The sequence below is a fragment of the Sinocyclocheilus rhinocerous genome, unplaced genomic scaffold (assembly GCF_001515625.1).
Source record: "Sinocyclocheilus rhinocerous isolate Xijiao unplaced genomic scaffold, SAMN03320098_v1.1 scaffold54, whole genome shotgun sequence".
Lineage (NCBI taxonomy): Eukaryota > Metazoa > Chordata > Actinopteri > Cypriniformes > Cyprinidae > Sinocyclocheilus > Sinocyclocheilus rhinocerous.
In genome coordinates, this window is record NW_015647078.1 from 550238 (window position 1) to 567728 (window position 17491).

Genomic DNA, 17491 nt, shown 5'->3' on the forward strand with positions numbered 1-17491 from the left:
AATATTAATAAAGAGATATATATATATATATATATAAATAGATACAGGATGACAGAGTCAGAATTCACTGAACGCTAAACGCCACACATAGACACGACGTAAATAAGATATTATTTGCATTTCTGAGCTTCATATCACAGAATCGTGAGATTGCGATAAATTGAAGCGAGTGACAGCTTTTTAGTGATTATAGCATATAAAAAAAACCAATGGAGGCACAACTGACTACATAATGTACCCAAGGCTACAGACGTGGCATTTTGGTACATCTAGCCTATTCCCACATTATATACAAAAGCAATCTAGACCCATTGAACAATCAAGGCAAACAAAACTGACAAAAAAGCCTAAAATATCGCCGCTTTTGGAAACTACTCTGCAAACAACGTTGCACTCACTCACAAGAGCAAAAGTGCATTCAGAAGCCTTATAAATGTTAACAAATAAGTCATTTTTAATATTTAAAGACTGGAAGGCCAAACGCTGTTACACACTGCATCCCGCTTACTACTAAACTCCATAAACACTCATCCTGCGCTGAACGCCTGAGATTCACAAACGATCTAGTGGTGTAACATCAAACAAACTCGTTATGAAAACTAGCTGTTAAAACACCGCATACAATCTTCGGTGTTACAGGATTGTGTAAAACTCACCTCCATCCTCTGAGAACGCGGGTTGAAAGAGGAAGAGGAGAGTGTGACGCGTGCTTTTATACAGCGAAACGTAACGCTGATTGGTCAACGGGCTCATCGCTGATTGGTTGAATGAGATGGCTGGGTCGCAACGCTTGATGGGATATGTAGTTCTGATTTGTAGAATGTAGTTCTGTTTTTTTTTCCTGACATATCGGATGTATTTTTGATGGTGTCTGATGACTTTCTTTTATTTATTCGACTGAAAAGTATTTTTGTTCAATGTGAAATAATACAAAATATGTACGTACGTTGAAATTATAAAGTAATTACCATGCTGTTGTTGTTAAACCCGTGTTCTAACTCAGTGTTTCCCAACCTTTCTTTTAGTCGCGGCACCCTTTGGAAATTTTAACAAACGTGGGGCACCCTCCAAAATTAATTTTGTCACAATATTTGAATTTCTAACTTCGATATGATAATTTGAAAAGTATAGATATTCGGTACAACAGGGAAGAACTGCAGAATATAATGTCATACAGATATTTTTAATATTATTAAAAAAATGTGTCCATCAATGGTGGCAATCAGTAGGCCAATTTCAGACAGATTTTAATGTAGGCTTTTATACATAGCCTATGTAAACATTATTTAATTACCATTATAACTAGCTATCTCACAAATTTTTGCTCACTCAGTGTTTTTTTTATTTTACAGTGGGGTAATTTCGGTGCATCTCTAATTATTGGCGACATCAGAAATGGATATTATATAATAGATGCTTTTTTGAACATTTTAGCAATTTAAAAATATTAAAAAATGATTTTTTACACGGCACCCCTGCTCTCGACAGACGGCACCCCGGTTGGGAAACACTGTTCTAGCTGACTTGCTTTCACACGTTGGCTGAAAATTATAACCGTTCGCTCCAATAAATTACACAGTCAAAAAAAAATAAAAACCCCATGATTGTGTAATGGCTAATTCCATCTGTCCATAGATTGTGCCATACACGAATAGCGGGAGAATTCTGTGATCAGGATTAGTGGGATACTGGTCAGCTGATTAAGATAACCCCATTAGGCGCTTTATCTCCATTGTAACATTACATGGTATTTACAAGCACATTCCGGATTTGGGGATTGTTACATGACACGCTGAAGCCCCAATGGCGGCACATGTACTTCAGCACCACGGACAGAGCCAAGATCATCTCCAGTAACCACAAAACACTCATAAACACTATCAATTAATACATCGGCTACACGATGTGGTCTGATATTTGGCTCTCAATGCGAGACACCTATCCATATCACGCAGCGCAGCTCTCGTAGTGGATCGAAAAAACGAAATCAGTCCTGATCATAATTCATGCATGTGTTTGGATACTACACTGTAAAATCTAATTAGTTGGGCTTACTTAAAAAAAAGCATGCAAACCGATTGCCTTGAAAAAACTAAGTAAAGTGAAATATGAATAGTATGTTGTACTGACAAATGCTTAGTTAGTATAGTTTACTTACACGAGAGTTCTAGTAACTAAAGACGAACTGTAGGAGGTACTTGATCCTTTCATTTAGGTTTACTCATCTCAAGCTAATTATGCAAAAATGAAATTTGAAAAGGTTCATTAAAAAAACACATGAAAAAAAAAAATACACTAATGCTTTAACGAGAAGATAGATCTCTTTCTGAAAGCAACATATTTATTACTTTTCTTCCCTTGAAATCAAGTAACTCTGACTTCATGATGCATTGCTGCATTAACAAGAAGAAACTTATAGTAACATAAATAAAGTTCCAAGTATCCAACCAAAGGGAACGCTAATCACTATAATGGTGCATAAAGAAAAAAAACACACATTTTAGGAAAATCAACATCAATTTATGATGTTAGCTTATGTGATGTTCTCTCACATATTTCAGTTGAATTGAGAATTCAGCATTCAAGATGACTTTGGGAAACGAGTGAATGCAACTAGTGAAAGATAACTGCAGACATGGAGGAAATGGGTGAAAAGTCGACTCTTTTTCTTTTCTTCTTCTTCTGTTGTTATGTTGCACATTAGCAACATATTAGTGCACTGCTGCCTCTCACTGCTTTATTAATATCATTGGTTCCTTTGTGGCTACTTGAATATTTTAAGTATCACTCAAAACAGTAAGTAAATTGTTGTATTTGCCTTGAAAGTAGCTGTAACGTAATAAAACCTAGTAAGTATAACAACTAAGGAAAGATAACTAATTACATCTAAGTAAGCTAAACTATTGGATTTTACAGTGTAGGATTGTAACCCTTTAAATGCCAGTTGTTCACATAATATAATGCTATTGTTTTTTTGTAACAAGTGTTTGGTGTTTGAACACTTTGGATTATTACAGCAGTCTTGGGTAGCTTGTCAATGATTATTAAGCACACAAACCAGATTCTGATATCCATGCCATCACACCCACACAATTATAATGACATAATTGCAATTCAATTTGCCTTTTTTGCCCAGCAGAAGCAAGATAATAATAATAATAATAAAAACAAGGCGTAATAATGTTTTGATGAACAACATTCTTAAAGGCTACTGTTTTTCGGAGGATGAATTGTTCACTCCGATTATTATTAAACACACATGTTATTCATTATTAAACACTTTGTTTTTTAGCATTGCTGTTTTATACGAGCAATAAACCATGAGGTCTTGCTGTACAGGGACTTTACCCCCATTACTCCGCTTCACGCACTGTTTACTAGTAGCTACTAAAACCCCCGTAGTTCACCGTTTCTCGTGGCTTATTGCTTTATACATATTTATAAATATTACATAAACACAGATAGCGAGAACGTTTGGGCCAAATGTGGCTGATAGCTGTCACATTTGGCCTAGGTATGGCATGGCTGAGCACATATGGGCCAAACTTTAACCGTATATGTTTTGCCATGGATTTAGAATTGGAGGGAATTTTCTTTTGGATGACAATTTTTTTGAGGTATATGGTCCAGATGATAGCACACAACTGAGAGCCATATGTGGCTTGGCTATGGCACACCATGGAATATGTTAACTTATGGTTAACATTTGGCTTTTATTTGGAAAAACACATATAAACTGCTGGCAGGTCAGTGGCAGTCCACATCTCAGCCCATTCAACAATGCTATTGGTTGCTTTGTGTCTTCTCTTATTCCTATTGGTGGATTACTGAAGTTTTGACAATATATCCGTTATTTCCCGCTCTGCTTCCTCTTTCAATCGAAAAGAAGAAGATGATGAAAAAGCTCCCTATTTACAACAACAGCCTTTGCCCAGACACATTCTTATGCAGGTAAGTGCAGTTTTGGTGTTTTAAATGTTTTCTAGGGGTGTAATGGTACACTTATTCGTACCGAAAATTGTATCGAACAAATACGGTAAAACAGCATTACCTTTACCGCAGGCAAGTCATTCAGTGTCCACAGCTTGTTGCTAGAAAAGTGCAATGTGCAAATGTGCAGTTTATATGTTTGCATACAATTTTTTTGTTTGTTTTTTTAGCGTTGGTTATTGTATCTAAAAATAAATAGAAATTGAAAACAGAAAACTGTTGTTAAATGCAGCCTTTAATATTTTAGTAATGTGCTCAAATAGGGCCACTGTGTAATGGGTATTTAAAAAAAAAAAAAAATAGGTGTGGTGTAAATGTGGTTAAATAATGGCATTTGGTTTATCAGCCACATGTGGGCCACATAAGGGCAATCAGCCCTTTACAGAACTCAGCCATATAAGAATACCATATAAGGTCCATATATCAGCCACATCTGTTTTTATTATTTGGCTCACTCTGGGTTGGGTTATGGCACTGTTTAGGTTCAGTTCTGACTAAAAAGATGTGGACCAGTTTTGGGCCGGCGAACACAAACTAATCTGGGCCACACTTTAGCTGTTGATATGGGCCAGATCCGCGCCAAAGGAAATTTGCTGACTGGGACGGGCCTGCTCGTATAACATATAATGGGAGCGTTATATAACGACATGCAATTCTGCAAAACAGGTTTCGCTTCCTCCAGATATCACATGAAAGTAATTCACTCCATTTTCTGTAGTTACTCATTATTCAGAAGAAGCGAGATGCGAGTGAGCGTCACATGACTGCAGCCCATCCACCTCAGCCCCACCTTCATCCTCCACACACACACACACACACACACACACACACACACGCAATGTAAACACCGCTTTGTCTCTGAGCCCGTGGCTGCCTGGAGCTCTGCACTCGCCATGCCATGGATACTTTATGGCAATACCAGTTCAGGATCATTTTACTGGGGGACTCGACGGTGGGCAAATCATCTTTGCTCAAGAGGTTCACGGACGGCGTCTACAGCGATGCAGCGGACCCGACGGTCGGGGTGGATTTCTACGCCCGCTCACTGGACATCGAGCCCGGCGTTAAAATCAAGCTGCAGCTATGGGACACCGCCGGACAAGAGAGATTCAGGTTAGTCTTGTGTTTTATTGGTATTATGTTGGCTATGTCTCCATGCATCGTGCTATAAACAGAATGTGTGCATCACTATATGATTTGATCACATTTTGTGATACCATTGGTTGTGTAATATTGTGCAGAGCACGTATATTTATCCCTTTATATCAGTATTTTATATATCATTTACCTGCTGGGTGTCGTGTAATACGGTTCACAGGCCCAGGACTGTTTATGAAGGAGTTAAACGGGCTCATCTCATTGATTTGTTCCAGCATCATATGCCTCACCTGTTTGGACTCTGTGATGAGCATGTGTTTGGTTTATTATTGTTAATGGGCTCTGATCCTGCTGCTGTCTCTGATCTGTTTGCCCTATATTTCGAAGCACAAACATCCATCCTCAATGCTTTAAAGAACTGTTCATGAAATACAAATCAACCAGCGGAAAAGCCTGTCTTGTTTTTATATTCTGAATGATCAGACACACACAGTACTGGTCTAATTTTCACATATGATAGATATGCACAGAAAAATTGGACATACACATTCTCATCAAGTATGTGATCTATTAGGATTAAATGTGTAATTAAAATTAATTTCAGTAAAGACGGATTACGGACTATAGGCTAGTGGGGCCAGTGCTTCTGACTGTCCATCTGATAAAACACGCCACTGCAGATGTAAAAATGTATATAGCATAGATGGACACATTGCTTGAATGTGTGCCAGTGCTATTGTCACACAGTGAAATAAACTAAGAAATAAGGAATGCATTCATTTCTAGCCGCAGTGCCCTCCTGAACACTGTTTTGTAGGTTTAATGTTGTCCTCCTGATACATTTTTGTCTTTATTTCACATTTTTCCAAGGTTGTTTATTCTTTTAAATGCAACTTTGCAGCTTAATCTTATAAATGATTTGATTTTTCATACTTGAAATGTAATTTTTTTTTGATCTTGCAAAATCCGTCTATCAATTTAGTTACACTGAAATGTCCACAAGGTTTTCCAGACGCTTTATGTATTATGCAGTAAATACAATTGGAGGCTCAGTGGATATTCTGGGTTCAATAATAACAGTAATAATAATATAAACAGCTTTACAGCTCGAACAATACACTAGTTTTAACAGAAACATAATGTAAGGGATTTTATAAAATTCTTCAAGAGATTCACATTTTCAGCACTATCTAATGGCAACTTTTAACTATTTTGCGTTTTGGCAAATTCGTATGAATTTGTACGATCTCAATCATACATTTCGTAGATTGTACAAATTCACCATCTTGTAAAATTACATTTTCTCATGAGATCGGGTTGCACATTTCTGCTCCTAAATCCTCCAAAAATTGGTCTCATTTACTTTTATCACAAGTGCTGTGATAAAACCTTGAAATTTGCTGCTTTTTTTTCAAGAAAACAAGGGAAGAGTTGAAACATAATGCAACAAATGCTGTCAAACTAGTATGGAACTAGGGTTGCAAAAAGGCTGTAAATTTCTGGAAAATTTCCAAAACTTTCCACAAATTCTGGAAACTTTCCAGGAATTTTCGGAACTTTTGGAAAGTTTCAGAAATTTTCCGCCCCTTTGCAACCCTATATGGAACCCAAAATATTCCTTTTAAAATATTGAATTTAAAGGGGTCATCGGATGCCCATTTTCCACAAATTGATTTAGTTTTAACGAAAAGTCTATGTCATATTTTGGTTAAAATTTCTCAATGGTAGTGTAAAACAACACCCTTTTTACTCTGTCAAAAACAGCTCTGTTCACTGTGAGCTGTTTCGGTGCATGTTCCTTTAAATGCTAATGAGCTCTACTCACCCCGCCCCTCTCTTCAGTGGGGTGATGAGCCGTTCTCATGAGACTGTAAACTTTAGCCACATTCATCATGAAACTTGCTGACTAGAACATTATTAGGAAAGGGCGATTTGCAAATATTCACAAAAAAAACCAAAAACCTTATACTCACTTGGAGGTGAAGCTGAATCACAAATGATTCATGCGAACATAAACTAATTTAGGCAGATTGGGGGGTGCATTCCCTTCAAAAACAACTGCGTCTTCAGCGGATCATATGTCGGGAGTAAATGACGACTGCTATGTTCATTATTACATCCAACAACAGAACACCTCAATCACTTAGGAGACATTCATCATGAAACTTGCTGACTAGAACATTATTAGGAAAGGGCGATTTGCAAATATTCACAAAAAAAAACAAAAACCTTATACTCACTTGGAGGTGAAGCTGAATCACAAATGATTCATGCGAACATAAACTAATTTAGGCAGATTGGGGGTGCATTCCCTTCAAAAACAACTGCGTCTTCAGCGGATCATATGTTGGGAGTAAATGACGACTGCTATGTTCATTATTACATCCAACAACAAAACACCTCAATCGCTTAGGAGACATTCTTGCTCCGGCGTCCAAACAATGGCGGACTGATGACAGCTCACTCAGGACGGGTCTGTGCTAAAACACCAGTGTCAATCAACAATCATGGGAGGGGCCTGGGTCTGTGTGACGTCACCAAAGTCCCTTTCAAGGAAAGTCTGTTCACTCAGCGGCCATATTTGCAACGCCTCTGGGCAGCTCAAACAAGACCAAGTCCTATCTAAATGAATGGGGGAATCCTGAAATCTCGAAAACTACTCGCTGAACTCGCGATTACATATTTCAAATCAGCAACAAAATCTGAAATGAACTGCCCTATGAATGTTGTTTCTTATGCTCAAATAGTGTTTTAAAAGCTTATTGTTCAGGTTAGACCAGCCAATGCACATGCGTAGCTCCAACGCGCTTATGACTGTGCATGCGGATCGGCTGGTCCAGCCTCAGGTTTCTATGGGAACCGGAGCTTCTAACAGCCGCTGGAGTGATGCAATGAATTTACCAATCAATGATTGGCTCTTTCATTTAGAAGGCGGGACTATCCCGCCATATTGTGCATTGCAGATTCTCCCATTCAGAAGTATAGGAGTAAGCCGTCTTTGTATTTCTATAGTCTTTGACGTCACACAGCCACGAATCTGAGAACGGCTTGATCTGAGAAAGGGGATATTATTTTGGGGGATTTTTTAAAAGAAAAAGCACTGGGGTGGGTTTTTTATCAATATAGGGTGGTTGTGTACACACACTGCCAACACATGTTTATGTTCAAACAACATGTAAAAGTGAATTTTGCATCTGATGACCCCTTTAAGAATCTCTAGCCATGATTTGGTGCATTTAATTATAAGAGTCTTTAAAATATATCATCTTCTTCATCCCATCAGGTCCATCACTACTTCCTACTATCGCAACTCTGTGGGCGGCCTCTTAGTCTTCGACCTGACGAACAGGAAGACCTTCGATCACGTGCGAGAATGGCACCGAGAGGTCAGCGAGCACATCCTGCCTCATCACATGGTCTACATCCTAATCGGCCACAAGAGCGACCTGAGCCGCGACCGCAAGGTGACGCGGGACGAGGCGGAGCAGCTTGCGGCTGAACTCGGCATCTGCTACGTGGAGACTTCGGCCAAGTGCAACAGCAACGTGGAGCGTGCTTTCGAGCTGCTCACACGGGACATCTATGAGCTGATGAAGATGGGCGAGATCTCCACGCGCGACGGCTGGGATGGGGTCAAGAGCGGCCTCACCGCTAAAGTTCTGTATCCCGCCGAGGAAGAGGCGGAGCGAGAAAAGAGCTGCAACTGCTGACTCCCACAAGCCACCTGCAATCGCTCACCTGTGTATCAGTCGGTCGTCGCTTTCACTAACGTGTCGCATCATGGTCACTGCCTCAGGCCTGGACTGCTGCTCTTATCTCGTCGCTGTCTGAGGTTGATGGTACAAGCCTCTCAAAGGTGTAGTATATTTGGGCTTGAATGGACAGGCCCTACTTCATATTGTTGGAGATCACATCATGTTCTGAAGTTTGCAGCACTCTTGTGGATAGCGTGCGGATAAAGGATTTTAGAGTCTAGTTGTACTTCACATCCTCTGGAGCTAATATGGTTTATTTGGTTTGCTCCTTTCCCTTTAACCATTATTACTATAGTACAGTTAACATTTAGAGAGAACATATCATAATTGCAATCTTATCTACACTTAAATACTTCAAAGTCCGATAAAATGGCTTGACAACATGGTTTTCTTTCCTGTGTTGACATTCCTTATTGAAACAGGAAGTTGGAGACGGACAAATGGCTTGTCCTTAAAAAAACTATATCCAATAGCCATTAGTTTATGTCAGTGCCATGAGCCATGCTACTTCCTATTGCTAGTCAGTGGCTGGTGGTATTAGGAGAAGGGCATTTGAGAGCATAATATTTTCCCAGAAGCAAAATACTGTAAAGTGTGTGTTTTTAATAGGTTTTTAGGACTACACATAGCACATAAACGCCATCTATATTCATAAGAGTCATGGACTGAAAGCCACAAAACTCCAATTTTGATTTTCTTTAAATAAGAAGAACATGTACAAGTGAAAACTGGCTGGTAGACATAATTTATAGGTAAAAAGGCAAGACTAAGGGGCCGTTCACACAGAACGCATTTTACCATTCCAATGTGCTACTTTTCTATTGTGTTTCTATGTAAACACACGCTAGATGGACGTGTATGACCACTGCACTCGCTTCTTTTACAGCGCCAGAGTTTTAAAACTCTGTCAAGTTAAAAGAATTTAAATTTTTACACACAGCGCCGCTCATCAATATCAGTTCCAAAACAGTGGACCAATAAGAAGACCCCGGAGGCGGAGCAAGCGTTACAAGTTTTTGTGTACAGTAGCAAGTTGGCATGGAAATTATTTATCAGAACCTGTTTCTTAAAAAAAATCTATTCTGCTGTTTGGATTTTTTCTGTTATTTCCATTATTGCATCACATCTCAAAAGCGCGTCTCAAGAGCATTCTGTGCTGTGCTTTTTTTTTTAAACCATTCCTGTGCTTTTAAATGCAAAGACGCGTTCTGTGTGAATGCCCCCTAAGGTGTTTTTTACACGACACTGTTATCATCTAAAAATTGAACTTTTTATGCATTTTGGCCATTGCATTTGGGCTTGAAAACACATTTGAAAAAGGCTTTCAAAGTGTATGTTTTTGGAAACAATACCATTGTTGTCTCCATGTAAACTATAAAAATGCAAATTTGTGAAAATGGTGACATCCAGCATTGCCAGATTGGAAATGTCCAAGTATCGTACCAGAAGCTCAAAATTATCGTATTTGGAAGAAAATGATCGTAGACGAGTCAAATGTAAAGAATACAGCTATTTATCTAGACCAACAACTTTTTGACACGACCTGCAAATTACCATAATAGATAAATAACTAGGCGTACCTTACACCGTGTCTACACCGGACGCGAGTGGCGTGAAAAAATACTATAGAACCCATTATAATCAGTGACGCTGTCTACACTGGATGCGGCGTGACACGACACGACAACACATCCCTGACAGTAAACTGATGCCTCGTTCTATTTATGACGCACTGACACAAAGTGCAAATTATTTTTAACACCATCGCTTTGTCGCGTGCAGTGCAGACCGACTTTAGCTGTTGCGGCGCGACGGTGTTAACTCCACATCTGAGTCGCTGTCATCGGAAGCCTGCGTGTCGCCAGATGTTGAGGGGGTTCTTGCCATCATGGACCGCGACATAGTGCTCATTGGCTTAAGAAGCAGGGCACCCTCCTGCATTCTTAACACACTCTGAGGTATGCATGAGTGCAGTCTGTAATGAGCCGATTTCGTGTATGAGTATATAAGCCCTATGATTACAATTACCATCGTTTGAAGTGTCACAAAATTCTGAAATTATCGTACATTATGGGATTTTTTTCATTATTGATTGTACATAGTACAGAGGTCAAACTTATCGTACAAATACGATAATTATCATATGTCTGGCAACACTGGTGACATCATGAGCATGTGTATTATGTGTTCAGTCTATAGGCTTGCACAAGTTTCTTTACAAAGTGACATCGCCAACTACTGGCCTGGCATGCATAATACAGCAACTGTAGTGCTTTTCACTGATTCCATGTGAACGGCGATTGTATTGTTGACGTCTGTGCACAGAACTCTTCTGAAAAGCAAAGGAAAAACGTTTCCTAAACGTACCCTAAACCTCCCCTCAAACTGATCGCTGGGTCTGCAAATGTAATTTCGCACATTCAACATTCAGTGTAATCATGTCTCATATGCTCTGTTCTAAAATCTAGTGATCTGCAGACCTTGACAGCATGATACATTCCTGACACAAAGCCTGTTCCAAAAGATAGTCAGCAACATTGAAATGCCATATTTCGGCTGCAGCACATGTACTGTATATAACTACATCTCATTCAATACTGGAAAATAGCAATTGAAATAAATTGACTATTTTACCCAGTATCTGTGGTGCTATGTATTGTCTGTGCTTATTAGAGTATCACTGCATGCAAACAAGTCTACAACAAATTTCCACCTATGTGTAGCATTACAATTGAATCACTTATGAAGTTCCATTGGTTCGGACGTCACCTTACACCCAATGTATCAACAGTTTTGACGTGAAAACTTCGGAGAACATTGGAGTATTGCCACCTCTGAGCAATCTGGCTATGCCTGTACCATGCTTTACACCACTCTCACTGTATGCATACTCTAGTGTACACTTAAAAGCCGAAGTATACTTTGAGCTCACTAGAGATTGGAACAGAGTTGTAGAGAAAAACAAAACATGCTCAATACACACAGTTCTCCATATTAGCAAGACTGCAGATTTATGTACTTCACCCAGCTGAACTAAATGGGCATAGCAATGCTAAAACGACCACATATAGTGCATTGCTCTGGCAACCGCCCACAAGCACCTCTAAAAATCGTGTTTCTTGGAGGTTGAACTGGATAACACCAGGATCGTGTCTCATGCACTGACTGTATCTGACGAGTAACCCAGACCATGTGCTGCTTCAGATCACAACAGAGGATATAACAGATATAACGGCACTCCTCATCTCACCAGCACATCAGTCATGCTTGCTGAACAGAGGTTTTGCAGGCAGCATTGCTGAGAGTCTTTAGTTCCATCATGTGCCGTCGGCTTTACTGGGTGTGTTTGTACATACATTTCTGTACGGCTAAATGCATTGTAAATAACAGCAGGGCACAATGTACTTACATGTCAGGTGGAAGCTAAAGGTTTGTGTGGCTTAACCGCAGGTCAACATACTACACATACTCTAATTCAGAGAGATTTTACAGACCAAGTGTGAAATTCTCCCAAACTGCCAAATTATCTTCTGTAATAATATGTGACCCTGGACCACAAAACCAGGGTTAATTTTTTGAAATTGAGATTCATACATCATCTAAAGCTGAATAAATAAGCTTTCCATGGATGTATAGTTTGTTAGGATAGGACAATATTTGGCCGAGGAAATCTGGAATCTGAGGATGCAAAAAAATCTAAATAATGAAAAAAATCGCCTTTAAAGTTGTCTAAATGAAGTTCTTAGCAATGCATATTACTAATCAAAAATTAAGTTTTGATATATTTATGGTAGGAAATTTACAAGATATCTTCATGGAACATGATCTTTACTTAATATCCTAATGATTTTTGGCATAAAAGTAAAATTGATCATTTTGACCCAAACAATGTATTGTTGGCTGTTGCTACAACTATACCTGTGCTACTTTAGACTGCTTTTGTGCTCCAGGCTCACATATATAGGTAAACAAAGCTGATCATATGCAGACTTGAGACTTCTCCTCACAGAAAATGAGACAAAAATCGCATATTCTGTTGCTTTTGATCCATGTGCTTTAGGACAATCAGGTTCCCTTGCTCATTTTCACAGCTTTATTGTGCAGATGAAAAACATCAGATAAATATGAGTGAGGTTGCAGAAAACTGACAGTGTATAAACTTTAACAACGAAATGAGTAATTAAGTCCAACTTTTCATCCAACACTAAAACTTACAAGAACATGGTTTATTTGTATAGATTTTTTTTTCTTAATAAAACACATGCACTAAAGTAACTGTTTTGGTTGAGACATGGCAATTACTGAAGGAAAATCAGACGGTGAAAACACTTACAAAACACTGACCTAAATGTGCTAAATGTTAGCAATTTTATACAAGTTGGAAGCTGTGGATGCAAAGTTTACAGGGATGGGAAATAGATAAGAATGAGAGAAGTTAATGTGTTGGATTAAGGCTAAATTTACCAATACAATTCACACATATAAAAATAGTCAAATGCAGTGCGAAAAGCCTTGTGGATTTAACATTCTGATGGGTTGATTCAATTAGATTATTTTACCTTTGTAATATTTAAAGGAGTGTGTTTACATGTATAAATATTCAAATAAAGATCTGAAGGACTGAAATATGTGACCGCACTGCTGTTGTGTTGCGGTCACTGAACGGTTTTGCACAATTTGACTAGTTTCTATGGTAACTGCATTCAGTTAGTACTTACTCATGGCATATCTAACTGCACATAGTGCTTCTCAAGTACTAGTTCACATATGAATGCATTATAACAATGATAAAATCATTCATGGTGGTGCCAAATACATTGTACCCGCCCCCTGGTGGTCAAAAGAGAACAGCTCTATGACCCCATTTTAATAAAATTGGTTGCAGGGAAATAAATCAAATAGCTAGTGTAAATGGAATAAGTTTATTGTGTATTATAGATAGATATTCAGTATAACAGCAGGGCTTTCATTAGTCACCCACTGTCCATTCTAGTCACATAAACACATCTGTAACAGGCCTTTATAGGGGTTCATCACTGATGTGGATGAGCAGAGTGAAATGTATTGCACATTTTAAATGTTAAATCAACTGTAATATTTGCTAATAGTAATGATGTAAGCTCTGGGCATTGTAAACTGTCAATATATTTTGCATTGTGATTTGGTAAATGTCATAAGATTCATTATGTTTAAATAAAATTAGAATTAAGATCGGTGTTCTCAATCTCTTGCAGTAAGTTGTGTGTGTGTGTGTGTGTGTGTGTGTGTGTAAAAGATAAGCAGTTCAATAGGATTTCACCTTCACTGTAAAAAATGACCGTGAATTTAACAGTAAAAGACAAAAAATGCTACAGTAAAAACCTGTTAAATGGTTAACGGTAAATTCCCCTACTATATACGGTGAAAACTGTATTGGACATTACATGTAATTTTACGGTAGTATACCGTTTTTGGAAGTGAAAAAGGCCGTATAATTTACAGTGAATAACCGTAAATTGACATTCCCAGAATTCCCTGCATTACATTTCAAATTTGATTTTTTTTTGTTGAAATAGCTATGTTTCTTCTTAGTTTTTTCTTATCAGTTTTGTATATTAGGGTTGACAGATTTGTTCATTTGGACTTTTTTTGTGATTTATTCTTCAGGTTACATTGTTATAACTATATCGTCCACTATATAGTCATTCACAATTCTGTATATTAATATGGTTTCAGACACCACTACAAACGGCTGTCCCCTCAAATAATGCACTATATAAGACTATAGAGGGCATGTTTGGGCTCATCCATTTGTTCAACTGATTTATTCAAAAACACTGAATCATTCGGGAATCAATCTCCACCACTGTGTTGCTTGGAGAGGCACAGCGGTTGAAGCAATATTACACAAACTGGCAATGATGACATGTCTAAAAGTAGAGCTGTCCAACAGATTTTGCGGAGAACTGCATACTTTCATCATGCTTTGTTTGAATTTTCATCCATGAATAAAGTGAAGTTACAACTATGCAGTGGAAATAGTTTGAAGCCACAACAGCTGTCCTTCGAGCCAAAAAGAGTTTGCAAGCAAAAATGGAAAGCGAGAAAATGTAATAAAACATGAATCAACATAGCATAGCATCACATTTGCTGTACATTAACCCGGTTTAACCATTGGGCTAGGCGGGGCTGAAGCCCCCGGCCCGAGCAAGGAGGGGTCCTGTGATTGGCTGTGGAGTAGATTGACTGGAGCGCAGATCGCTTAAGCCACCACGCCCCCCCACTTATTAGCGCTGTTATTTAGTTGAGCTTTCCCGTAAATTCCATGCATTACCATTTGAGATTGAAACGTAAAGTTTGAATTTGGTTTACCAATCAAATGCATTTATTCTATATTTGACTTTTGAACGATATGCACAAGTATCTATCAGGTGATTGTTGCCCAGTATGTCTGCATTCACCGCTCTTCACTTTGTTCTGGAGTAATCTGGAAATGGTTGCGCAAAGAACAACATTCAATAAGTAAAAATGTCAGCAATTCTAAAAGAGAGAGGGGCTCAAAAAACGAAAAACATCAAATACAAACAACATAAAAAACATGACTTAGTAAATTCCCAAGCTATCAGGTTATTTTACTAAAGCTGATGATGGAGTGGAAGTTGCTGGAACAGCAAGTGAACCGGGCACATGGAGCAGATAAAAACAGTCATCGTCCACACAGATTTTAGGTTAGTTTGATTATTAACTGGATTAAACAGTCATCGTCCACACAGATTTTAGGTTAGTTTGATTATTAACTGGATTTATATTGTTTTTGTGTTTGAACAAACTATATTCATTTAAGGGTTGGGAGATAATCCGGTAGAAATATATCAATCGTTGATTGAAGCGCGTCATGATGTAGTCTAAGCTTATCATTTCAAGGCGTTTTAAGCAGGTTTTAAAACAAATGGTCTGGTAAATGCGTGCGTTAAAACGGTTTCTGCCTAATACGCACGGCGTATTAGAAATTAGGCGTATTAGAAATTAATTTCTGAATTCTGACACGTCAAATACACATAGTTACAGTGGGTACGGAAAGTATTCAGACCCCCTTAAATTTTTCACTCTTTTGTTATATTGCAGCCATTTGCTAAAATCATTTAAGTTAATTTTTTTTCCTCATTAATGTACACACAGCACCCCATATTGACAGAAAAACACAGAATTGTTGACATTTTTGCAGATTTATTAAAAAAGAAAAACTGAAATATCACATGGTCCTAAGTATTCAGACCCATTGCTCAGTATTTAGTAGAAGCACCCATTTGATCTAATACAGCCATGAGTCTTTTTAAAGAGGTGTGTGTTATGTCTGAAAGACAGAAAGTCTTTATCAAATTCATTAGCAGTTCAGCTTTTGACAAGCAAAATATCGTGGTAGCGTGAATAAATGCTTTTATTTTGTGTGTTAATTTAAACAAAAATATAACCTTTACAAAAAGCACTGTAATTTTATCAGATATATGTGACCCTGGACCCCAAAACCAGTCATAAAGATCAATTTTTCGAAATTGAGATTTATACATCATCTGAAAGCTGAATAAATAAGCTTTCCATTGAAGAATGCAGGGCAGGACTTAGGGGGCCAAGGGCCCCTGGGCTTGAGGTTATGTTTGGGCCCTATTCCCACACTACAAATGCCCTCAAATAGAACACCATTATGGAGTAACACAAAATACACAAACATATGCTTTGAGGTTCATAAATAAACATGATCTTTACTTAATATCCTAATTATTTTTGGCATAAAAGAAAAATTGATATTTTTGACCCATACAGTGTATTGTTGGCTATTGCTACAAATATACGTGTGCTACTTATAACTGCTTTAGTGCTCCAGGGTCACATATTATGAAGGATTGCTCTTTTATCAATGCATTTCCATGACTTTTCCATAACCTATACAGGCATTCATGATTACTGCCATTTATTTGATTATCCATAAGTAATAATAATAACCCATTAGGTCAATAAACCCATAGTAATTGTGACTGCAACTGCGTGCCATTAGCAGGTTAGAGCAGGGCTGCCCAAACTCGGTCCTGGAGGGCCGGTGTCCTGCAGAGTTTAGCTCCAACTTGCCTCAACACAACTGCCTTTAAGTTTCTAGTATGCCTAGTAAGAGCTTGATTAGCTGGTTCAGGTGTGTTCCTGCAGAGTTTAGCTCCAACTTGCCTTAACACACCTGCTGGGAAGTTTCTAGTATGCCTAGTAAGAGCTTGGTTAGCTGGTTCAGGTGTGTTTAACTGGGGTTGGAGCTAAACTCTTCAGGACACCGGCCCTCCAGGACCGAGTTTGGACACCCCTGAGTTAGAAGATTAATAGGTTTGAACAATTTTAATATTAGCAGTGTTGGGAAGATTACTTTGGAAATGCAATAGATTACAAGTTACCCTGTTTAAAATGTAATAAGTAGTGTAACTATTTCAATTACTTTATTAAATGTAACTGATTACATTTGATTGCTTTGATTACTTTTCTAAATTTCAAATGAATGTTAATCATTTGGAAACATTTAAAGCAGGCAGGGTTAACCTTACAGTAGGACTCAACCCTGATTACTGTCAGACTTTCAGAATACAGCATCATAGCTATTAAACTATATCTTGTTATAATTTTAAATCTCA

At 38.2% G+C, this 17491-nt stretch overlaps 1 protein-coding gene and 1 long non-coding RNA gene across 3 annotated transcripts in view; one reads left to right on the forward strand and one right to left on the reverse strand.

Annotated features, from left to right (window-relative positions):
- The window catches only part of LOC107708720 (uncharacterized), a 2200-nt gene extending 1523 nt beyond the window's left edge, over positions 1–677 (reverse strand). The window contains exon 1 of one of the 2 annotated variants that reach the window (XR_001636400.1): positions 657–677. This is a non-coding gene — a long non-coding RNA (uncharacterized LOC107708720). The remainder of the gene's footprint in view (positions 1–656) is intronic. The other variant, XR_001636399.1, reaches the window with a different exon arrangement.
- A 4122-nt stretch (positions 678–4799) lies between these two features.
- LOC107708721 (ras-related protein Rab-39B-like) lies at positions 4800–10010 on the forward strand. Its single transcript, XM_016513016.1, has 2 exons — positions 4800–5103; positions 8372–10010. Exons 1-2 carry the CDS (start codon positions 4889–4891, stop codon positions 8796–8798), a joined length of 642 nt encoding a protein of 213 aa, XP_016368502.1. The 5' UTR covers positions 4800–4888; the 3' UTR covers positions 8799–10010.
- The last annotated feature ends 7481 nt before the right edge of the window (positions 10011–17491 follow it).